Source organism: Pelophylax lessonae (genome assembly GCF_965119305.1).
Source record: "Pelophylax lessonae genome assembly, chromosome: 5".
NCBI classification, from domain to species: Eukaryota; Metazoa; Chordata; class Amphibia; order Anura; family Ranidae; genus Pelophylax; species Pelophylax lessonae.
Window position 1 is genome coordinate 356,040,631 of NC_138772.1, and position 24,740 is coordinate 356,065,370.

The following is a 24,740-nucleotide window of genomic DNA, read 5'->3' on the forward strand; positions in this document are numbered from 1 at the left end:
ATATACGTACATACACACACATACACACATGCGTACACACATACACACACACATATATATATATACACACATTTTTTTTTTTTTAATAAACTTACCTGCCCTGTGCAATGGTTTTGCACAGAGCAGCCCTGATCCTCCTTTTCTCGGGATCACTGCAGGTGCTCTGAGCTCCTCCACCCTGCTGAGTGCCCTCATAGCAAGCCGCAGCACAAAGAACGTTTTTTTTTTTTAACCTTCATGTACAGCATGTGCATGAAGGTAAATAACCTTCAGCCTTTAGAACCACTAAGAATTATTCAGAGAAACTGCAGATTAATGCTCTACGTGTGTCCCACTGCTTTTCCTATATGAAGTGTTCGTTTTAATTAATTGTTTAATATTTTTTCTTTACTAAACAAAAACTGGATTTTTGTAAGAACTCACCGTAAAAAACTTTTCTCTTGAGTCCATTTACAGACGCAGCTCTTATGCTTCTTATACCATTGGGTTATGCTGCCCCCTGCAGGAGTAGTACTAGGCAGGAAAAATGCAATTCACAACGCCCACGGGGCTGTCCCCATAGGCATAACCCACACACCCTGCTCAGGCAAAACAGTTTTGTTTCAAGCAGTAAAAGAAGACCCAAAACTATCCCCATATCAGAGGGGCGGGTACTGTGTCTGTCAATGGACTCAAAAGAAAAGGATTTAACGGTAAGTTCTTAAAAAATCCAGTTTTCTCCATTGACAGATGCAGCTCTTACGCTTCTTATACCATTGGGACGTCCCAAAGCAGTGTAGGCATGAGGGGTGGGGAGAACACAACCAGATAGTAAACGTAAAGGCTAAACTTGGCCAACTGAGTAACATGAAGCTCAACCCGGAACAGGAACTCACCCATGAAAAATATAGTAAACGTAAAGGCTAAACTTGGCCAACTGAGTAACATGAAGCTCAACCCGGAACAGGAACTCACCCATGAAAAAAAAAAAAAAAAAACCCTAAAGAGAAATAAACGATTCTCTTATGAAACAGCAGCCTGCAAAACCTTGCAGCCAAATGAAGGATCCGAAGATGCCAACAAATCTACCTTGTAGAATTTTTTTGTAAAAGTGTGTACAGGTGACCAAGTTGCTTGCTTTACAAACTTGCACTACTGAGGCCTGGTGGTGAAAAGCCCAAGAGGCACTCTGCGCTCTAGTAGAATGCGCCTTAACAGGGAAAGGAGGAACCTGACCCTTCAGTGAATAAGCCTGTACAACCGTCTGCCTGATCCATCTGGATATGGTCGCAGCATATTCAAAAGTGTAGGAATCACCGAGTCAGAAAGACCTCTATCCCTCTACACCTCGCTTTCAACTGCCATGCCTTTAAAGCCAGCGACCGTAAAGCAGGATGGAAGATCGGTCCCTGGGACAGCAGATCCTCTAGCAGAGGAAGTCTCCACGGAGGATCAAGAACCATTTTTATTAGGTCTGCGTACCAAGACCGACGAGGCCAGTCTGGGGCCACCAGAACAACCTGAATTCCTTCCACCGCCATCCTGCAAAGAAACCTCAGCAGGAGTTTTAGCAGGGGGAAGGCATAAATCAGCCGATACTGGCTCCAAGGAGCCACCAAAGCGTCTGTGGTGTCAGCCAGAGGATCCCGAGACCTGGCCACAAACCTCTGGACTTTTCTGTTGAAGCGAGACGCAAAAAGATCCACCTCAGTAGTCCCCCGCCGGACACAAGATGAAATACCTCCAAAAGGGGCTGTCTTGATTATCCAGTGTGAAACCTCAGCCGGCATTGCTTGTGGATCACCAGGAGGATCCCCCTGAAAACTAACTAGCAATTGAGTAAAGAGAAATAAAACAAGTTATTCGTAAAAGAATAAAAAAAAAACTGAGACTGAAATCCCCGGAAGGAAACCTAGGTCCTACTCTTTCACTAGGCAGAAACAAACGGTTTTGTTGGAGCAGGGTGTGTGGGTTATGCCTATGGGGACAGCCGATGGGCGTGGTGAATTGCTTTTTTTCCTGCCTAGTACTACTCCTGCAGGGGGCAGCATAACCCAATGGTATAAGAAGCATAAGAGCTGCGTCTGTCAATGGACGCTAGAGAAATCCCACTTTGACAAACTATTTCTTAAAAGGAATAAGATGATTGAACAGAAAATTAAAAAAAATAAGCCAACGGATTCTGCTCTGTGCAGGGATACCCTGTAGGCAGTTTTAGTTTTTTTTTTTTTCACTTTATAAATAAATAGCAGAGCAACTTTAACTACTTCTGGGACAGTGAATTGCTTTAGCTTTTCTTTTACAAAGCAAGCATGCTGCATAAGGGCTGGTTCACACTGGTGCATTGTGGGAACCCCTGTGAATCCACTGCGGGTTCCTGCATCGCACCCCGACTCGCATGCAGTTCACACTGCTATATGCGAACTGCTGGGAGTGTCAATTCAAAGTTAATGACACCCCCAGATTAGTTTAAATATCATAGTGCGAACTGTCAATTCGGACAGTAATCAGGTCGCATGGGTGTGAACACCCATGCCATCCGATTCTGGTGCGGACCAAAAAAAGGGTGCTGCATGACTTTGGTTCGACTGCAATCCAAATTCAGCCATACAATCTGTATGGCTGAATTCGCATAGCAAAGACATCCCATGTGATTTGCACAGCATTGCGATGCGAATCACATGCAATGTCTTCCATCGCATCAGTGAGAACCAGTCCTTGGTCAAGAAAAGGCTGCTAGCATAACGGCCTAATCACACAGCTGTTCAGCTTTGCAATAATGTCTAAACCACTGAATAAGGCAGTCATGTGTCTAGTGTACACTGACTTTTTAGACAGAGTCAGGCCAGTTTGTGCTTTGTTTTTGTTTTTTTATACTTCTATACAAGTCAATATGAATTCTTAGCAAATAGATCAGCAAATAGATCTCAAAACATTAAAAACAAAATGAACCATGGCTGTGGTAATACTGTGGTCACTGACACCAGCGCCGGGGGTTAATATTGCAATAACTGATACCAATGCGGGCATTCTTGCATCCACTAACACCAATGCTGGAGGTTACTATTGTGGTCAGTGACACCAATGGTGGTGTCACAGCATGAGCGAAATTCATTAGTACGGAGGTGAATCACATCACATGAATGGGCTGTCTAACTCATTTAAAAGCACTTCCGCATTTGAAAACAATCTGCTATTGTGCCGACCCTGTAAGCATCAAAAGCAGCGCATGAGATTGTCTACAATTTTCAACATACCACCACAGATCTAAAGGAAGAATTTTAATAGGGTATTTGATTTCACACATTAAAACAAAATGTGCATAGCAATGACTCAATTTTTAGGACCACAAGAATATCTTAGTCCAGCCTTTTTTAACCAGGGTGCCTTGGAAAAATGCCTAAAAATTGCCCAAAACTGTATACAAGCCAGCGAGTCGTGAAGCCTGCCTTATAGTTACACAAAGGCAGGGGTTTTCATTGTACACCATTATAACCTTCTAGCTGCCGACATCCTAACAACCAATTACATCATCAGTTGATGAGGATGTTGGTCACCTGTACAGCATCCTTTTTTGACCCTTCCCTGCCCCTCTCTGTCACTGGGATCACATGAGCTGAGTTATGGAAGAAAAAAAAAAAAGGTGGAGAAGAGAAACATTGGAATATACTAGTCGGTACCAACGCAAATATTGCTTTGAAAGAATAAATCACCTCTTAACATTGGGAGTCCTACGTGTGTGACTATTGCTGCATTGTGTAAAACTATTTGAATATTTTTGAATGGGGTGCGTCGAGATTGTGCATAATATAAAAAGGGTGTCCCGAGATTGTCCATGATTTAAAAGGGTGCCTTGACTGAAAAAAGGTTGAGAAACACTCTTAACCCCTTCATGCCTAAACCTTTTTCTGACATGTGTTGCTTACAAGTTAAAATCAGTATTTTCTGCAAGAAAATTAATTTGAACCCTCCAAATATTATATATATTTTTTTGCAGAGACCCTAGGGAATAAAATGGCGATTGTTGCAATATTTTATGTCACACAGTATATGCGCAGCAGCAGTCTTTCAAATGCAACATTTGTGGAAGAAATACACTTTCATGAATTAAAAAAAAAAAAGAAAACAGTTAAGATGGCCCAATTTTTTTGTATAGTGTGAAAGATGTTACGTCAAGTAAATAGATACCAAACATGTCATGATTTGAAACTGTCACCATTCCACAAGTGTGGCCAAACTACGGTACTTAAAAATCTCCATAGGCAACGCTTTAAAAAACTTTAACGGTTACCTGTTTACTTACAGAGGAGGTCTAGTTTTAGAATTCTTGCTCTCGCTCTAACGATCGCAGCGATACCTCACATGTCTGGTTTGAACACGGTACACATTTGTGGACGCGACTTACGTGTGCGTTCACTTCTGCGCACGAGCACGGAGGGGTGGTGCGCTTAAAAGATAAAATGTTATTCTTTATTTTATTGTATTTTTTTTTTTTTTTACACTACCTTTAATTTTATTTAGCACTTTTATTGCGGTCACAAGGAATGAAAAACATCCCTGTGAAAGAAAAAGTCAGTGACAGGTACCCTTTATGGAGGGATCTGGGGTCTTTAAGACCCCAAATCCCTCCTTTTCACTTAAAAGCATTCAAAATGCCAAGTTTGCCTTGTTTGCTTTGTAGGACTACCTGTAGTGGGGGTCATGTAGTTCTGGTGAGCAGGATGTGTGCGCCTAAATGTTGGTGAAGGAAGACACAGGAATATCTACTCACTGATGGTAGAAGTTTTATGAAGATAATTCTAAGATTCATGTTTTTAAGAGATATTTGGTGGTTCACCTGTGGACAATGCACTTTATGGACACTGCACCTTTATAACATTTTATTTCATTGATTGATTTATTGTATTATATTTAACATAAGTAACATAAGTATAACATAAAAACAGGCTGCTTCATTTTTAGGAGATTAAGTTCATCCAGTTTTGCGCAGGTTGGGGTAATATCCCAAACTGCATATAAAAACGCCAAGTTTGGCCGTTTTGAATACTGTCATTTTTTTTTTTAAATCTGGTGCCTTTAAGGCCCCCGTAACTGTAAGTGATGTCATGACATCGCTTTCGAGTTTCTACATTGGAGATCAATAAAGCCAAATCCCGCTTTGTTCAGGACTCTGGCCGGCTGGTTGCTCGGGTCTCCCTGTGGGACAGAGGACCCGAGCGGAGCAGCGGGACATCCCCTCCCGCTGCTTGTGATAATGGCCGAGCGGCTGCTTAGCTGCATTGGTTGTTATCAAAAGAAAGCCGCCTGTCCGCTCTAAAAAAAAAAAAAAAACAGTACCGGGTGATGCTTGTAGCTGCAGGCATCACCCCGGCACAACACCTTGAAGCCGAAGGAGGCAAATTTGCGCTACGTCAGTGTTAACTAACTAGCTCTTGTGCTCTGTGTCCCTCCTTTTCTTGTATTGCAAAAATAATGTAAAACAAGTCAGTGTCCGGTGTCTGAAATACAATTAGGTGTGCCTTCATACACCAGGGCAGAGGCTAAAGCTTTGTACAACAGTAGTTCACCTACCTGCCCTTGCTGCAATAAGGTGAGTCACTCGGTTTGGTCCGTCCTCATTTAAAACCAGTTGTTTGCTGACCCTTGAGCCCAGAGCTCTGGCATGATAGTATTCCCGTGTCCTCTCAATGGGAAAGTTTGTAGGATGAAGGCCACTGAATGCAATCATTGTGTTTTCCAAAACTTTGCTTTTTAGCTCTGGCACTATTTTACGAATATCAGGAGCAGCCTCCAACTCTTTTTTTAGGAATTGATCATACTTTGCATAGTAATCTGTGTGTACCCTAACAAGAATCTCCTCAAGGTATATTAAATGATCATCTTCATCCACATCACTATCATCATCATCCTCTTCCATACTCTGATCTAGTGACTCTCCAACTGTTATACCAGACTGCTCACTATTTTGGGACTCAGTTTCTATCTCTTTCTTGTCTGTACAACCATTACCCAAGTCACAAAGGTTATCTTGATCCACCCCCTGAACCTCTATATTGTCCTCTCCTGTAAGCAGTTTATCTTTTGCTTCCAATGTCAGTTTTTCACCACTGTTATGGTTCTCAGTGCACAGTTTTTCAGGTAAATCTAGTGTGCTGGATTCCTGTAACACATCAGATTCCTGGTCTAAAGGTTTTGACTTTTTACTTATTTTACATTCATTTTCACTCCCATGTGAAGGAGGGGATGGTGTTTTCCTATTTTCAGTCTCACTATCACTATCACTGGAAAGGTCAAAGTCTAAGTCTTTTGCAGCCCCAGTCTTTACAAGGGGTTTAGAAACTACCGTCCTTTCATCCTGAACAATAGGTGGCTTAACTTCTGTCAGCTGTGTTGAATCCTTGCCATCAGAAATGCTGCCAGTATGCTGACTTAAAGAGTCTTGTTCTTGTAGTCCATCACTAGCATCAGACTCCTGTTTAAGACTGCTGCTTGGAGGATCACCATTAAGTTCTTTCCTGGCTTTCCCAAGTCCATTGCTTTGTTCTTCTACAGGTATGTCCTTGGACTGACCAGAAAACTGTGTAGGTGGTTCAGATGGCTGCACCGCACTAGATTTTGGACAGCTTACTATTCAAGAAGAAAAAGAAAAAAGTCTGCTTATATAAAATGTTAAACGGCAGTAATTATGTTGTTCTAAAATTGTTTCTCTATTTCTCAGCATGAATGTGAAAAAAGGTACAAGTTTTAAGTGCCATCTCCGCTTAAAGAGACATTGTCACCTTGCTTCTCCAACCCTTTACGCACACAACTTACCTACTCTCTCTCCCTTGCCGTTCCTTCTTTTGTCACAGCCAGCATTGAAATCACCAGTGTAAGCATCAAGGGGGAGGCGTGGGGTAATTCTGCCAGTCATGTACACAGGCCTAGTGATCAGCTGCTAGGCTCAAGCACTGCCACAGGTGAGAACACATATCCAGAAACATCAGGTAGTGTTGTCAGCTGTGATGGAGGAAGGAACGTCAGGGATTAGCGCCAGCAAGGATTAAGAACCAGTACACACCATAGAAACGCAGTCTAAATGCGTTCCAAATGCTTTTTTGCATGCGCGTTCTTGACACATTTTTGAAGCATTTTGATGCATTTTACAGCTTTCAAGTACAGTCCAGTGCGGGAAAAATGCAGCATGTCCTACCTTTTTTTTCTGGAACTGGAATGCACTGGAACAGAAAGCACTGGTGTGAGCCATGCCATTAAAAATCATATAACCTTCTTTCCATGTGTTTTGAAGCAGAAAAAAAGCAGCTGAACAAACTAAATCTACAGTAAACACTATATACTCAATTTGTTAGCGTACAACTAATATGCTAAACCACTTGGACAAGACAGCATAGTAAAATTACACAAAGAATATTGGCACACTTACATTTTTTATGATACGGACCTATTCAATTATAATGGTTACCCTTCAGCACGGTGCCTGACTTTGAGTGAAGTTATATTTAAGCCCCCCCCCCCCGAGAGTCTTGGGTTACAGTACAGGATTTTCTAGGGCCACCAATAAAGTATACTCATGACCCCACCCAGCAAGTAATAGGGAGCGCGATCAAAACACAGAGAAGAGGCCAGTGTACTGTATTTCACGATAAGGAATTTACAATGAAAAAAACCTACTAATCTAATAGTACAGTACAAGACATGTATTATTAGACCATGGGTCATACCAAAACAATAAGTTGAGGGGTGGGTAACATAGTAAACAGAACTGCCCACAGGCCTATGAGAAAACAAGGGTTAAAGAATCAAAACCAAACACTCAAGTAACAGCTCAACTGACCTCTGAAAATAAACTGGGTAGAACTTGGTAAAGCTTGTGATGCTTAAAAGAGCAACAGTCCTGGTGGAATGGGCTCCAATAGGAAAAGGAGAAGTGTTTGCTACTGTGGCATTGTCCAACAGTACCCTGACTGACATGAAAAGTCTGTTTAGAGATTTAAAAAGAGACACTAATCAATATCCCTTTGACATGGCGGCCTCGTTGGGCATGGCAATTGATATATTTGATTTGCTTTTGATTTCATTGCCGGTGGCACTATGGCCGGATATCTCTTTTTATTAATAGTGTACATACAAGCTTCGTTTACTTCCTGAGGTTTAGCTGCGTAATTTCTGGAAAGAACCCCCTGGCTACCTCCTGGCTATCGAGGTGCGACGTGGGGAGCGTGAGACACTGGTCGGTGTCTAGCTAACACGTGTGAAACGAGGAGTGGCTTTATAAAAGCGCGATTATTCCGCCCACAGCTGAAAGTCGGACTGTCTGGTAAGGCGAAATACGGCGGGTGTTGATGACGGGACCAGCATAATACAAACACAGCCTTGCAATTGTTTGGCTCATGCAAGCTGACTGATGGAGAGGTATAGTCTTTTATACTGGTCTATATGTTTGACCTATTTTATCTAACATGTTGGGATTGTTTGGTAAGCTCCTAATTGTCTTATTTCTCTGGGATTGTAGGACTGACGCCATTGCCTGATGTATATGGGATAACCAATGTCTGTTGTATAAGAGAGAGGCTTATTCTCCGTAAATTTGGACCTACACTATAGTATACCCCTCTTGGTCGTTGACACAGAGGACTTTTGAAAGTTTATTCCTCTTAATATTTATATCTTTGCTTCCCTGTATAATAAGTACAGATCAATATAGATTATCTGTGAACTTATAGGGTTTTGTTTCTTGTATATCATTGGTATTCTGATGATGTATTTTTATTTCTTATATAAAAAGGCATCTATCAGCCTAATTGGGTCGTTTTGGCGCATCCTCTTTCACCCTTTCCTTTATTTTTAATTACTATGGCTGGTGGATTTGATTGTGAATACGGACATCTAGCGGTGAACCCATCTTTACACTTCAGGCTATTGCTACTTGTCAAAAAGCATATTTTTATGATAATCTCTTTAAATTAGTAAATTGCTGAACATTATGTTTTAAACTATACTATATTATATATTTTTTCTCATCGTTTTGTCTCTATTTGTTTTAATGCTAGTAGATTATGAATGTAGATGCTACGAATTATTGATTATATTTATAGATATATATGTCAAATTGTATTTTTTGGATTAGTCTATTGTCTTGTTAAAATTTATTTTTATATCTGTATTAGTGCCAATTCTACATATTTGGATCCTGAAGAAGCCCCCGTATGGGGCGAAACGTGTTGATCCTATATTACCCACATCGCACATACCCGATTGTTACATTGGATACACTTTTTAGGAAAAATGTACACTGTGATGTCTATGTTGGTTTTTAATATTTGATGCATCAATAAAAACCCTCTGGCTTTTATATATTTGTGTATTGATGACTGGCACAAACTAAACCCCATTATTTCTCCTGCCCTTTCCGCATTCGTGGGACAGGGTGGGGGTTCCCATCTAATCAATATCCATATTCTCTAGAAATAATCCATACAAGTTTACAACCTAATAAACCAAGAATTCATTTTTTATTAAATGGTTTATTAAGTTTTACTGCCTCCTAATATCCTTAGTTGATTCTTAAACCTCTCCTTTTCTGCCCCCTTTCTGTTTGTTTGAAATGAGCAGTGCACACTACAAATACCATAGACCCTAGTCCATCTCAAGAAAGAAGAAGACAGGTGGGCTACGTTCCTACATACAGTAGAACCATTGCAGATCGACCATAGCCATCTGCAAACAGGAATATTTTCTTATTAAAATGTAAATGTACAGTTGTAAGACCCACATTTGGCTTTTTCTTGTGGAGTAGGAGCATCTTAACACCAGTGACTTCCTTGGCAAGGGATTTTCACATACTTAGACTAACCTAACGCAAAAAACAAGATTTTTTGCCAGAATTATTGGCCTGAGGATTGTGTGCCAAAAATAACAGTGCCCAAACACGTAAGTGTTTCTGCATGGTCAACCTAAATACAATAAATGAAAAAAAGCTGCTATAGTGAATGAATTTAAAAGGAAACATGAATAGCAAGATCCCCATGAGTAAGCGCCACTGGGCGAAGTTAAATGCATTGGGAGCATGGCCTGGCGTGGGTATAGGCCGAGACTGCCATTCACCATTACACAGCAGGCTTTGACTTGAAGTGGAGCTCCCAGGACACCCATCACTCTCTACCATGAATAGCAAGATTACTACAGCTGTGGCAGTTCTTACCATTAATTGCCAATCAGTGAAAAAGTCCTCAAATTGTCTTTGTTTCTCCGTTATTTAACATGCTGATTGGGAATTAATGGGAAGATAATGCACAGACTGAATAATGCACAGACTGAATAATCTTACTTTGAATCTTTTTTTACTTGTCGATTTGCAATTTATTTTTTAATCAGCGTGGTTTGAAAAATATGTGGGTTAATATATATTTTTTTTAATATAGTATAGAAGATTGTCTTGCAGTGTTGCAGGATCAAAGCATCTATAAAACTGAAAAAAACTTAGGGACCTAGAGGTTAATTGTGTGTCTGCCTCCTCCATTGCCATGTTCTATAGTCCTGGGCATGAGCATATGGGCTCTGCCAAGCCTGTGCTCACACATGCCCAGGAAGAGAGATCCAGGACTTCCTTTACAGTCTCGTGCTTGCGCAAAGGAAAGACACAGATGTGCCGAAGGTTTCCGCTGGGTCTGAGCGTGCAGGTGTGTGGAATGTCACTCAAGAAAGGAGAAAGTGCTACCCCTGCACAGCCAAAAAATAATATCTAGTTGTGGTAGGAGGAAGGGGCTGGAGCCAGGCACAATCACACTGTCTTAGAGTAAAGCTGTAATAAACCCAAAACGTAAAATATAGGAGTTTATCAATTAATAAATGTGGTGGCTGCATTCGTTTTCCTTGTTAAGTCTTTCCATTTCGGTTTTCAACCAGTGATCTGGCCACTTACACACCTCACTTAGAGTGCCCCCAGTCACGATTAAGGTGAACAGGGAGCACAAAGCAGACAGCCGCATGGTCAGTCTGGGGGGAGAGGATGCTAGATATACTAGCAGATTTAGCTGCAATAAAATAAATGTTTGCTTTTTGGTTTAAAACTGCTCATTTGTCTGCTTTAAAGGCTAGCATCTTGCAAGCAGAAAAAAAAAAAAAAAAAAAGGTATTAAAGATGATCTCTTTAAATTTATATTGTATTAGCATGTGTAAAATCACTCAGCAACTTCTTGACACCCATTAATAAAATAAAAATAAAAACACTAAAGTACACACTAGTTCACAAAAAAAGTACTTTATATAAATGAAAAGTCATAAGTTACTAACCTCGGTTTTTCATCTGTGCCTCCCTGGAACCAGGAGGGGCATTGATGTCCCCTGTGCCTTGAAAGTAGACATATTTTTTAACTGTAATTAAATTTGGTGCAAATTTCCACACATCTTCTCGATCATCTATAATGCAAACCATAGAATCTCCACAAGGAAAAAGATTCCTAAAAAATAAAAAGGCAAAATATGACATTACAAACAAAAAAGTTTCCATTTAAAAATGCCAAGTATTGAACACCACAAAAACATCGGATTCCTTCAGTGTTACAAATAAGATTCAAACATTTTCCTAGGCAATGAAGCAAGTCTTTCAAAAGAAAGTTTGACAATATCCTGATACCCTTTCCTCCAGCTACCATGGCAACCTGCAAGCACCTCTGCAAAGCTAACATTAGTATCCCTAAACAACCTTTTGCTTGGCACTGCAACCATGGCAGCAAAAGTGAAGGTGGCAGTATGAAAACAAAAACATTTAATAAAATAGTATGAAAAACTGATGTAAAAAGTTTTAGCTACACAAAATTTAGCTATAAATATGCTATCGCTCTTTTGGCTTTTGTATCGTCTATCATCATCCAAATTAGGGGGTGATAAAAAAAAAAATTTTGCAAGTCAAAAATAAATCTATAGATAAAGTGGTCGTTACATTGTGTTTTTAAGATAAAAAATAAAACCAAGTCGAAATATGGACAAGTTCTCAATAAAAAAAAAAAAGGCACATTGTGCATTTTTTCCCTTTCTCAAGTCTTCTATAAAGAAGACTTGAATCTAAGAATTCTGATATGCATTTGTTTTGCTTTTTTTTTTGCACAGATATTGCATATAAATCTCATGAAAATGAAGAGTCTGCCTGTAAAGAATGATTGGAGAGCCCATCTGACAGGGGCCCAATCAGGTTCGCCCGTCAGTTTTTCAGGCAGACCTTATGGACAGGCAGGTGGTAGAGCTGCAAGATTCTGTTTATTAATTTTTTTTTTAATTCATCCAACTGTATTTTTTTCCTCAAAAAATTGCTTTAGAAAGACTGCTGCGCAAATACAGTGCGACATAAAATATTGCAATGACCGCCATTTTATTATCTAGGGTTACTGCTTATATAATGTGCTGGGGTTCTAAGCAAATTTCCTAGCAAAAAAATGTGATTTACCGTAAAATCCATTTCTCTGATGTTCATTGATGGACACAGCTCTTGATTTTTCTTAAACATTGGGTTATTCTGCCCCCTACAGGAGTAGGACACAGGAGTAGGAGGCAGGAAAAAGCTTGACTACGCCTATGGGCAGTCCCAGGGGGTATACACTCACTTTTAGCTATAGGCACTCGGTTTTGTTACAAAACAGTGTCAGAAGAAAGCCAACTCCACAGAGGGGTAGGTGGTGTGACCCTCAATGAACATCAAAGAAATGGATTTTATAGCAAGTCAAAAATAACATTTTCTCTTTCGTTCATTGAGGGACACCGCTTCAGATCTTCATAACTGTTGGGACGTCCTAAAGCAGTGCTAAAAATGAGGGGTGAGAACAGCAAAAAAAATTCCCAAGGCTAAACAGTAGCCAACCAGGCAACAGGAGCTCAACCAAAACAACTGGAGCACATCTGAAAAAAACAAGCTGCCAGGTACACCCTAATTGCCCAGACCACATCTAAGGCATGCAAGGTGTCCCAGGCCTAAAGGATGTTTAGGCCTGGGACACCGGGAAGGCAACACAATGTCTTCATTCAAATGGAAATCAGAAACAGCCTTTAGAAGGAACGACAGATAGGGGGGAAGAACCACCTTATCTCTGTGAATCACCAGGTAAGGTGAACCACAGGATAACACCGCCAGTTCCGACACCCTGCGCGCAGAGGCGATAGCCACAAAAAAGGCCATCTTCTGGGAGAGCGTAAGCAGGGGAATCTCCCGAAGATTCTCCAAGGGTGGCTTCTGGAGGATCAAAGCACCAATTGAAGTCCCTTGGCAGCAACGGAGACCAAACTGGAGGAGCCAAATGTCAGACACGCTGAAGAAAAGTCCGCACCAGGGAGTGTGTGGCCAAAGGTCGTTAGAAGACCGCCAAAGCTAACACCTGACCCTTGATGATACTCAAGGCCAATTTCTATTTAACCCCCCCTGAAGGAAGGTCAAGATCTGAGCCACCGAGAAGAAGCAAGGATGAACTCGAAGAGACTAGCACCACGCAATATACTTCTTCCACGTACGATGGTAGATCCTCCTAGAAGTAGATTTCCTAGATTTTACTAGTGTAGGAATCACGGACTCAGATAAACATCCATCCTTCAGCACCTGGCGTTCAACAGCCAAGCCGTCAAAGCCAGCGACTGTAAAGCAGGATGGAAGATCGGTCAGTGAAGCCAAAGACATGCCGCTCTAGGTAAGTGACTGACTCTCACACGTTGTGAACAGGAACCCAGGGTGCTGCACAGCTCATCTGCGAGATTCAGAGACATCCAAAAAGCCAGAATTGCGGAACTCCTTGGTAACTTTATTGAAGTATTAAAATCAAATCCCAGGTATTACAGGAACATAAAAAGGTAACAAGGTTTGGGTAAGCGCTGACTTTAGCGCAAAACGCATTACCTTTTATGTTACTGTCAAGCCTGTGAAGTGATTTTAATACTTCAATAATGTTACAAAGGAGTGCAGCAATATTCTGGATTTTTGCATGTCATGGAAGATCGGTCCTTGGTGTGACGGACACGGGTATCAGATCCATGTCCTCACTAACTTGTGACAAGGAACCAGCCAATCTCACACCCCGCTGTCACTTAAGTAACAATGCCACTCTCAGCTGCACCCTGCACAAAGATTTTACAGCTTGCGGGACAACAATCTAAATCTAAATCTCAATTTTTGTTTGCCAGACCAGGGTCGCTTGGAACCACCCGAGGGAGTCTTTAAGGGCTTTGCCTTATTGACTGACCCTGAGCGACGAAAAAACTTCTTGCATGCTGAAAAGGAGGGACCCCGTCTGCGACGAGGGTATACGCCGGGGGACAACTGGTGAAACAGACAGTCAGCCCAATATGGGAGCAGTATCCAGCACAGCATCGCAAACAAATTGCAGCCCCTGCACCAGCTGGTCCAACAGCTCCGCAAAGGCAGGGAGGACTGGTTTGCCCTCCAGGTCTCGGTGTAGCAACTTACCCCATTTAGTCAAAGTTTGTGAGACAAGGGCAACAGTAAACACCGGTCTTATTGCAGACCCCGCCAGGGAGTACATATTGTGGGCCACAGACTCCGCCTTTCTATGTGCCGAATCCTTAAAGGACGGGGAATCCTCCACTGGGATCATGGTAGCTTTATTCAGTCTTAAGACCGGAGGGTCCACCATAGGTGGCACAGTCCACTTTTTTTTATAAGGGACTCCTCAAAGGAGTAGCGCCTAGCAATCCGCTTAGGTACCCCAGGGGGATGCTTTGGGCGGTTCCATTCCCTTTGACCATGTTGTCAAAGTACGAGGGAAAAGGAAAAACCTTTGCCGCTCTGGATGGCTAGTGAGTGCCAAACGTAACCTACGCCTCCGTCGCAGTTGCGTCCTCCATTTTTAGGGTCTCACGCACTTTTACAACCAGTGCGTCCACCAACGCCTTTTTCTGCGTGGTGGCGGAGGTAGAGGTGTTCTCACTATCAGAGGATGACACCCCCGCACCCCACCTTTCTTTTCTCCAGTTTTCTTTTTTCCCCTCCTTTTCTTTTTCTCCTTTCCCAACCTATTTATCTTCCAGAGCAGTTCTGTCAGTCACTGCGGCAGTCCTTATCTGCCGGTCTTTTATATTTGCTCTACAGACGCTTGTCTATTGTACGCTAAGCTCTGTCAGCCACAGGATTCACAATTTTTTTTAAATATCGTTTTTTTTTTTTTGGAATTGTTATGCAATTGACAGATTTCTGTAGACTTTTTATCAATATATGCATATCATGTTGTATATACACAAGTTACTATATATTTTTTGTATGTGTTTTAATTTCGTCTCCAATAGCCCTGAAGAAGGGGGGGGGGTCTTTGTTCCCCCAAAACGCGTTGGCTTTAACATGTTCTGCTACCAATAAAACAATGATCTTTTGATCTAAGTGGGACTCTCTTTGCTGATTTTGGGCGCTCCTTTAACCGACTACCCACTAGAAACTTTGGAAATGACCACTAGGCCGTATCTTAACCACTTAAGCCCTGGAAGATTTTACCCTCTTCCTGACCAGGGGGTATTTTGCGATTCGGCACTGCGTGACTTTAATGGACAATTGCGCGGTCGTGCGACGTTGCACCTAAACGAATTTGATGTCCTTTTTTTCCCAAAGATAGAGCTTTCTTTTGGTCGTATTTGATCACCTGTGCGATTTTTTGATCACGTGCTATAATCAAAAAAAAAAAAAGCGACAATTTTGCAAAAATAACAATATTTTTAAAAATTTTTTATATGAAATTCCCCAAAAAAATGTAAAAATCAATTTTTTTTTTAAATTTTTGGCTAATTTGTTTTCTGCTACCTATGTTTGGTAAAAATATCACAATGAGCGTATTTTGATTTGTTTGCGCAAAAGTTATTGCGTTTACTAAGGGAAAGATTGTCATTTTTTTTGTTGTTTTTTTTTTTTTAACGAGTAATGGCGGCGATCTGCGATTTTTTTTGCGGGACTGAGACATTGCGGCAGACAGATCGGACCCTTGACTGACATTTTTGACACTTTTGGGGGTACCAGTGACATTACTACAGTAATCAGTGCTATACATATGCACGGTTACTGTAAAAATGACACTGGCAGGGAAGGGGTTAACTTTATTGGAGAGGGAGGGGTTAAGTGTGTCCCTAGGGGCGTGCTTCTAACTGTGCAGGGATGTGGCTGTGTGTGTGTAACAGCACAGATCAAAGGTCCTACATAGCAGGACCGTTAGGTCAGTGCTTTTACACAGGGAAGAATGACAGGCGGCTTTGTTTACATTAGCCGCCTGTCTTTCTCCCTTCACAGCGGACGAACGCGAGTGACCGGCGGACATCGGGTCCGCCAGTCACACGCACGGAGGTGTCCGTGAACGAGCCGAAGCGGGAGCGGGCCTCTGGCGGCGCACGCTCGGCCGCTGTTGGCTCCCAGGCTAGTGACGTCCTGGTACGTCACTTTGCCTGGCCGGGGCTGACCGCCGCAGTATATGTACTTGCGGCGGTCGGCAACCGGTTAAGGTAGCAGCCCAGAACCCTTAACAAGGGTCCACTGCCTATTTTCATTCAGTCGGGTCAGATTGATTGGGAGTTAATTTCCCCAAGAGGCCCTCTCTCACCTACCACCCACAGACCCTCTAGTAGGTCAGTCCAGCGCAGCCGTCAACTTTTAAAAAAGAAAATCACTATCAGAGGAGACAGGGCGCAAGTTAGTAGACCCGGTAGGGAGACCCACGTCTGCGGTGGCTGAATCTGATTCAGAATCTGACACATCAGATGAGGCATGGGTAGCCGGAGGGTGTTTTTTTAAAGGCCACCTCCACCCGGGACAAAGGATTCCAGGACCGCCGACAGCATTTATGGATAGCTGGGGTCTGGAGGGCCCTGCAGCCTCCTTGAGGGGGTCAGATGGGGACACATGATCTGCAGGGTCCATGTTGCACCAGGGGAACCCAACAGCGAAAAGTTAAAAAAATATATTTTTAAAAAAAACGTCCCTACAGCGCCCCCAAGAGGTCAGGCAGAATGCACTGAAGACCCCCTGCAGAGAGAGAGAGAAAGAAAGACACCCCCCAGACTCCCCGCCCTCACCAAAGATGCACCAGGAAGACCCAGAACGTCTGCACAGCATGTGTCTGCAGCGATTTCGATCATCAGAGAAAGAAGAGTGTCAGCACTAGGGTACAGAGGAGGGGCTCCACCACCATAAAATCGCCTCTAGGGACTCCCAATATATGGCTGTCAGTAATTGTCAATAGAAATCCATGACAGGACAGAGGGGAAGCCGTGATTGTGAGGGTCCGACCGTCCTAGGGAGAGGCCCGCGTCCACCTCAAAACTCACCAAGGGAAGAGGGGGGGGGGGGGGGGCATTTACTCACCATACCAGGAACAGGCGGGCGTCATTTTCTGACAGAACCCCTCTCCTCTGAAGTTAGGGGGTTGTCGGCCAATAGGAACTCTGCTACTCAGACATAGACCCGGTCATATGCGACCTTGCAAGACATTTTAACTCGCAGGGCCAGTCCCCGTTTGGCTGACCCAGTGCGGAGCTGTCCGGCTGGGGTGCTCACGCTCGCTGTCCGGCTGGGGTGACCACTGGATCTATATATCCAGCCCTTCAACCAGATCCGGCTTAGTTGCTTGTAGATCTCACAGAAAAAAAATCTAGAGAAAAAGCCAACTAGAAAAAAAAAAATCTAGGGGAAAAAAAAAAAAAAAACTGAATTTTTGTAAGATCTTACCTGTAAAATTCCTTTCTCCGAGTCCTCCGACAGTCGCCGCCTCTTCATATTCATCACTAATGGGGTTATTGACCTTTGCTCCGCAGGAGTAGCTAGGCAACAAAATAGTTAATATCAAAGCTTTTTGCATATCCCACCCCTAGGGGGTGGTCCCCTCAGTCAATACCTCCCTGCTTCCTGCATTCCCAACTCAGTTTCAGTAGCATAGCAGTAGAGTACATAAACAAACCCCAAAAGAGGGGCGGGGGCGGCGACTGTCGGAGGACTCAGAGAAAGGAATTTTACAGGTAAGATCTTACAAAAATTCCGTTTTCTCTTACGTCCTCCGACAGTCGCCGCCACTTCATATTCATCACTAATGGGGACGTCCCATAGCAGTGTAGACATGAGGGGTGGGAAAAAAAGCAGCCGCGCCTAAAGCAACGCAGTACCCACATCAGAGAAAAGAACCTTACCAAGGTAAGAGAACCAACTGGGCAACAGGAAAAAAACGTGCTCAACAGGAGCAACAACCCAGGAAAACAAGTAACCTAGGGATAAAGACATCCCAACAGCCAAGGACCCAAAACAAGGGGCCCTAAGGCACTGCCGCACTAAGAACCTTGCGGCCAAAGGAAGCATCCGCCGATGCCTGAACATCCACCTTGTAGAATTTTGAGAAGGTGTGAACTGATGACCAAGTCGCCGCCTTACACACCTGGGCCACAGAAGCCCGATGACGATAGGCCCAAGACGTACTCAGAGACCTGGTAGAGTGCGCCTTCACAGGGAAAGGTGGAACCTTCCCCTTCAAAGCATAGGCTTGCACAATGGCCTGTCTGATCCATTTGGCGATGGTCGCAGCCGACGCTGCCATGCCCTTTCCGAGGACCCTCTGGAAGAACAAAAAGAGAATCCGACTTGCGAAAGGATTTTGTTGATGACAGGTAAACCCTGATCGCCCTAACAACATCCAAGGAATGCAAAGCCACCTCCCTTGGATGCTTAGGCTTCGCGCAAAGCGAAGGCAAGACAATGTCCTCATTGAGGTGAAATTCCGAGATCCTCTTCGGAAGAAAAGAAGGGTTAGGTCGTAAGACCACCTTATCCAGGTGAATCACCAAGTAGGGAGAGCTGCAGGACAAAGCCGCCAGCTCCGATACCCTGCGAGCCGAAGTGATTGCCACCAAAAAGGCAACCTTCTTGGACAACAGAGGCAACGAGATCTCCCTGATCTTTTCAAAAGGAGCATGTTGCAACAAGGACAGAACAAGGTTCAAGTCCCATGGAGGCAAAGGCTCCCTCCTAGGAGGGACCAGGTGTCGCACCCCTTGAACAAAGGTGCTAACCAAAGAGTTAGACGCCACAGGGCGTTGAAAGAGAACGGCCAGCGCAGAAATCTGACCCTTAATCGTGGCCAACGCCAAACGCTGGTCCACGCCAGTTTGGAGGAAAGCCAACACTCTCGATACCGAGTACGAGCGAGGGGAATACCCCCTGGACTCACACCAGGCAAAATACGCCTTCCAAGTACGGTAGTAAATCTTCCCCGAAGAGGCTTTTCTAGCCTTGATCAAAGTGGGAATGACCTCAGGGGAGATACCACTATCCTTCAGGACCTGGCTTTCAACAGCCAGGCCGTTAAAGCCAGCGACTGTAAAGCAGGATGGAAGATCGGCCCTTGAGACAGGAGATCTTCTCGAAGAGGCAGACGCCACGGAGCGTCGACCGCCAGATTCACGAGGTCTGCGTACCAAGACCGGCGAGGCCAGCTCGGTGCCACCAGAATCACCGTGCGCGGTTCCGAGGCCAACCTGCGAAGGAACCTGGATAGCAGCTGAATCGGTGGAAAGGCATACATCAGACGATACTGACTCTAGGACGTCACTAACGCGTCTGAGGCGTCTGCCCGAGGATCGCGCGTCCTTGCTACGAACCTTTCCACCTTGTTGTTTAGACGAGACGCGAACAGGTCCACATCTGGGGACCCCCACTTCGCGCACAGCATCTGAAAGACATCCAGGTGAAGGGACCATTCTCCCTGGTCCAGGGTCTGGAGACTCAGATAATCCGCCTGCCAGTTCTCCACTTCCGGAATGTGAACCGCCGTTATCGCCGGGACGTGCGTCTCGGCCCAAGACAGAATGTCGGCCACTTCCTGAGCCGCGCGGGCACTCCTGGTGCCCCCTTGGTGGTTGATGTAGGCCACCGCTGTGGCATTGTCCGTCTGCACCCGAACCGGACAGCCTTGAAGTCTGTCCGTCCAACGCAGAAGGCAGAGATGTATTGCTCGCAATTCCAGAATGTTGATCGGAAGGGAGGATTCCTCCCCCGACCAAGTTCCCTGGGCGGACAGAACGCCCAGGACACCACCCCAGCCCGACAGGCTGGCATCCGTGGTGATCACCGTCCACGACAAAGGACGAAAAGACTTGCCCCCCGACACCGCCGGGGACTGGAGCCACCACAAAAGACCCCTTCGGGTGAGGCGGCTCAACGAAATCCGCAGATCCAGAGATTGCGGACGCCCGTCCCACTTGGCCAGGACCTCCGCCTGAAGATCCCGTGTGTGAAACTGGGCGAAGGGAATCGCCTCGAAAGCCGAGACCATCAATCCCAGACACCTCATACACGTCCGGAGGGACGAGCACTGATTGTCCCTGAGGGACCTGACCTCGTCCTGAAGTGTCCGGAGCTTGTCTTCCGGCAGGAAGACCTTCGCTTGAACAGAGTCCAGTATCATTCCCAGGTAGGGAAGACGAACGGACGGACACAACGTTGACTTTGGGAAATTTATCGTCCAACCGAACTCCTGCAGAGTCTGCATCGTGATGGACAGGTCGTTCACCAGGCCCTGACTGGTCGCAGACCGAATCAAGATATCGTCCAGATACCCCAAGACAGAGATGCCCTGGGCTCTCAGTAAAGCCAGGACCGGCGCAAGCACCTTGGTGAAAACCCGCGGAGCCGAAGCGAGACCGAAGGGTAACGCCACAAATTGGTAGTGATCCTCCGCAATGGCGAATCGAAGGTACCTCTGGTGACCCTCGAAAATTGGAATGTGAAGATACGCATCCTTCAAATCGATGAAGGCCATGAATTCCCCCGGAACCAGGGCAGCCACCACCGAGCGCAGGGATTCCATACGAAACTTGCGAACCCGCACAAAGTGGTTCAGAGCTTTCAAGTCCAGAATCGGACGTACCTTGCCCTCCTTTCTGGGCACAGTGAACAGATTGGAATAGAACCCCCGAAATCTGTCCCGATGAAGCACCGGAACAACCACTCCCTGGGCCCGCAGCGCCAGGTGCAGATCCCGCAAGCGCTCCGGAGTCAGCTGAAGGTTTGAGGGGAAAAATCTGCCCGCCGGCCGAGAGAAAAACTCGATCTTGTAACCAGATCGAACGATTTCCTGAACCCACCTGTCCCGAATGCGGTCCAGCCAGGGTTGAAGAAAACCGAGCAAACGTCCCCCCACCCCAGAACTAGGTGAGGGCGTCCCTTCAGGCCGTATTGTTATGGGCAGCGGACCCGGACTGGCCGGATTTCTGCTTACCCGTCCACGGCTTCTTCTGGGAGCCTTGGCCCTTGAAGGGCTTGCCCTTATAGTGCGACCGAAAGGCACGAAAGGACCCCTGAGAGGGTCTAAACGAGGCATTCTTCTTACCACGAACAAACTTATTCTTGTGAGTCTGGGGCAGGAGAGTGCTCTTACCCCCAGAAATACCCTTTATCAGAGTATCCAAAGATTCGCCAAAAAGGCGAGATCCCGCGTAGGGCAAATTAGCTAAAGTCTTGCGAGATGATTGGTCAACCGACCAACATTTCAGCCATATCAGGCGACGATTCAATACCGCCACACTAGAAAGACGAGCAGCCAAAGGGACCAAATCTAAAGTCCGCATCGCACAAATACATGACACCCTGATGAATCTGATCCACCATAGCCAAAGTTGTCGGGGGGGCAGAGTCAGCCACCAGGGTGCGCCTGAGCCCCTGCGTCCAATCCGCAATAGCCTGGGCTGCCATAATGGGAGCAAAAATCGGCTTCAGCATAGAGCCAGCAACCGTATAAGAATGACGGGCCAGAGACTCCAATCTCCTGTCCGTAGGGTCCCGGAACACCGGGGTATCCTCAGCCGGTATCGCAGTGGATTTATTTAAAATCGCCACTGCATGATCCACCTGAGGCGGCACACACCAGCGCTCATCAGTGGCGGGTGTAAATGGATAACGCAGCTTGAACCTACTCGGCACAGCAAAAGGCTTTTTTAAATTGCGCCATTGCTCATCAACCGCGCGCTGAAATTCCGTAGAGCAAGGAAAAACCTGCGATGTTTTGCGTTTCCTTTGCGTCCCATAAGAGGACATCAAAACAGGAGGACATGGTTCATCCTGCAAATGCAGCGTTTGCTTGATAGAAGAAACCAACTCATCCATGAGTGCAAGCTCTTCAGACGAGCCAGGGGGAGAATTATCAACCCCCTCCACCTCAGCCTCCCCCTCAGACCCCACAAGGGCTAGAGATGAGTGAGACCCTGAGAAGGGCACTCCAGCCATAGCAGCCCCATCGCCCTCTGAATCAGAGGAAATAGACACTCTGGGCCGTTTTGTGGATCGATCAGCCACCAGCATCTGCACCTGAGCAGCCAAATTTGCCACAATAGTAGCCAGATCAGCCCCCTCGGGGGAAGCAGCAGCCCCTTGGCCCCCCACCAAGGCGGGAGGAAACTTGCAATCCTGAGAATCCATGCCCCAGTAGTATTAGGAAAAAAGGAGTACTGCCCCTTTAACCACTTAAGCCCTGGAAGATTTTAACCCCATTCCGACCAGGGGGTATTTTGCGATTCGGCACTGCGTGACTTTAACGGACAATTGCGCGGTCGTGCGACGCTGTACCTAAACAAATTTGGCGTCCTTTTTTTTCCCACAAACAGAGCTTTCTTTTGGTGGTATTTGATCACCTGTGCGATTTTTTTATCACGCGCTATAAACAAAAAAAGAGCGTCAATTTTGCAAAAATAGCAATATTTTTCAAATTTTTTTATATGAAATTCCCCCCCAAAAAAATGTAAAAATCAAAATTTTTTAACATTTTCGGCCAATTTGTTTTATGCTACCTATGTTTGGTAAAAAAAAAAAAAAAACCGCAAAAAGCGTATTTTGATTGGTTTGCGCAAAAGTTATCGCGTTTACTAATAAAGGGAAAGATTTTTGTCATTTTTGTTGTTTTTTTTTTTAACGCGTAATGGCGGCGATCTGCGATTTTTTTTGTGGTACTGCGACATTGGGGCGGACAGATCGGACCCTTGACTGACATTTGTGACACTTTTGGGGTTACCAGTGACATTTCTACAGTAATCAGTGCTATACATATGCACTGTTACTGTAAAAATACACTGGTAGTAAAGGGGTTAACTTTATTTGGGAGGGAGGGGCTGTGTGTGTCCCTAGGGGCGTGCTTTCTACTGTGATTGGCTGTGGCTTGAGCTGTAAGGACACTGATCAACGGATCTACATACTAGATCAGTGTGATCAGTGTCTTTACAGCGAGGAGAATGACAGGTGGCTTGTTTACACAAGCTGCCTGACATTCTCCCTCTCCCTCGCCGATCGCCGAGTGACCGGCGGACATCGGGTCCGCTGGTCACACACGCGGGGGGGTCCGTGACCACGCAGGAGCGGGAGCGCGCCTCCGGGGGCGCGCTCTCGCTCCCTAGACCCTCACAAGCTAGTGACGTAGCCCTACGTCACTTTGCCTGTGAGGGGCTGACTGCTGACGTAGATCGGCGTTAGGCAGTCGGCAAGTGGTTAAGATCGCGGCGAGCGTAGCCCACCGCACCCACTGAATACACCGACCCCCACAGGGATAAGAACACTAGGCAAGGAATACAGGAAAATGGAAAGGTAAAAATCTGGAGAGATCACACAGGCTGCTGCCACCGATCGCTGTCCCAGAGCAAAAGGAAGTGATGCAATGACTGACCGCCCCTGTAAAGCCTATGTAAGGCTACACAAACATGGCCGCTCGGCTGAGGACTTCATAGGCAAATAGAAAATGGCGCCGACATGTGGCCTGATCGATCGCCGCCAAAATGGCGGCGTTTGGCGCCAAAACGCCGCGCCTTACCACACAGGACCGGCCACCATCATTCTGCTGCAAAAAAATGGCGGATCGCAGCGATCGCCGCACAGCATGTCCAAACCCAGACTGCTTCATGTATGCACTCAGCAGAGCAGGAGAGCCCCCCCCCCCTCGCAGCCCACACACAGGCAGTAATCCCACACAGGAACTGACAGGGAGCTCAGCAGCCACACAGACATGCAGGGTCACACAGTCCCAGACTGACACCCAATAGACAGGTCCCCACAGAGATACACTTACCAGTCCGGATGGCGTGGGGAGCCTGCTCCAGCGACCAAACCGCTGTACTGAGGACAGGGAGTGTCGCAGCCGTGACGCAATGGAACTGCGGTGCGAAACCGCAATGGCGTCCAGTGAGGTAGCCTCCCCACAGATAGCATCCCTGCAGCGAACAGGGATGGGTCGTTCAATGTGCCAGGGAAACCTGTGCTGAACGCTCGATGGCAGGCTGGGAAGCCCCTGGCCCTGAGCCCTGGGATCCAGGGTGGCCAGTCCGAGACCCAGCTCCGCACGATCATCTTCATCAGAAGAAGCTAACTAATGCTGAAAATAAACAGCTAAGTAAAAGAAAGAGAAAAAAACTCCAAATAAAATCAAAAAGGAGAAAAGAAGCTGAGACAGAGCCCCGGCACAGGAACAGACTCCTAAGCTAGGCATTAGAAACTGAGTTGGGAATGCAGGAAGCAGGGAGGTATTGACTGAGGGGACCACCCCCTAGGGGTGGGATATGCAAAAAGCTTTGATATTAACTATTTTGTTGCCTAGCTACTCCTGCGGAGCAAAGGTCAATAACCCCATTAGTGATGAATATGAAGAGGCGGCGACTGTCGGAGGACGTGAGAGAAAAAAACTTTTGCCAGGACCAGAGATCCCAGCAAGGAACTAGGTCCTTACTCCTGACTAGGCAGATTAAAACTGACATCCTATAGCAGTGAGAGAGGG

At 45.4% G+C, this 24,740-nt stretch overlaps 1 protein-coding gene across 1 annotated transcript in view; it reads right to left on the reverse strand.

The window, feature by feature from the left end:
- Positions 1 to 24,740, reverse strand: part of CTDP1 (CTD phosphatase subunit 1) — a 289,118-nt gene that overhangs the window by 134,748 nt on the left and 129,630 nt on the right. Inside the window, exons 7-8 of the mRNA XM_082258480.1 lie at positions 11,272 to 11,438; positions 5,551 to 6,606 (exon numbers count right to left, since the gene is read on the reverse strand). Of these exons, the coding sequence (XP_082114606.1) occupies positions 5,551 to 6,606; positions 11,272 to 11,438 (1,223 nt within the window). The remainder of the gene's footprint in view (positions 1 to 5,550; positions 6,607 to 11,271; positions 11,439 to 24,740) is intronic.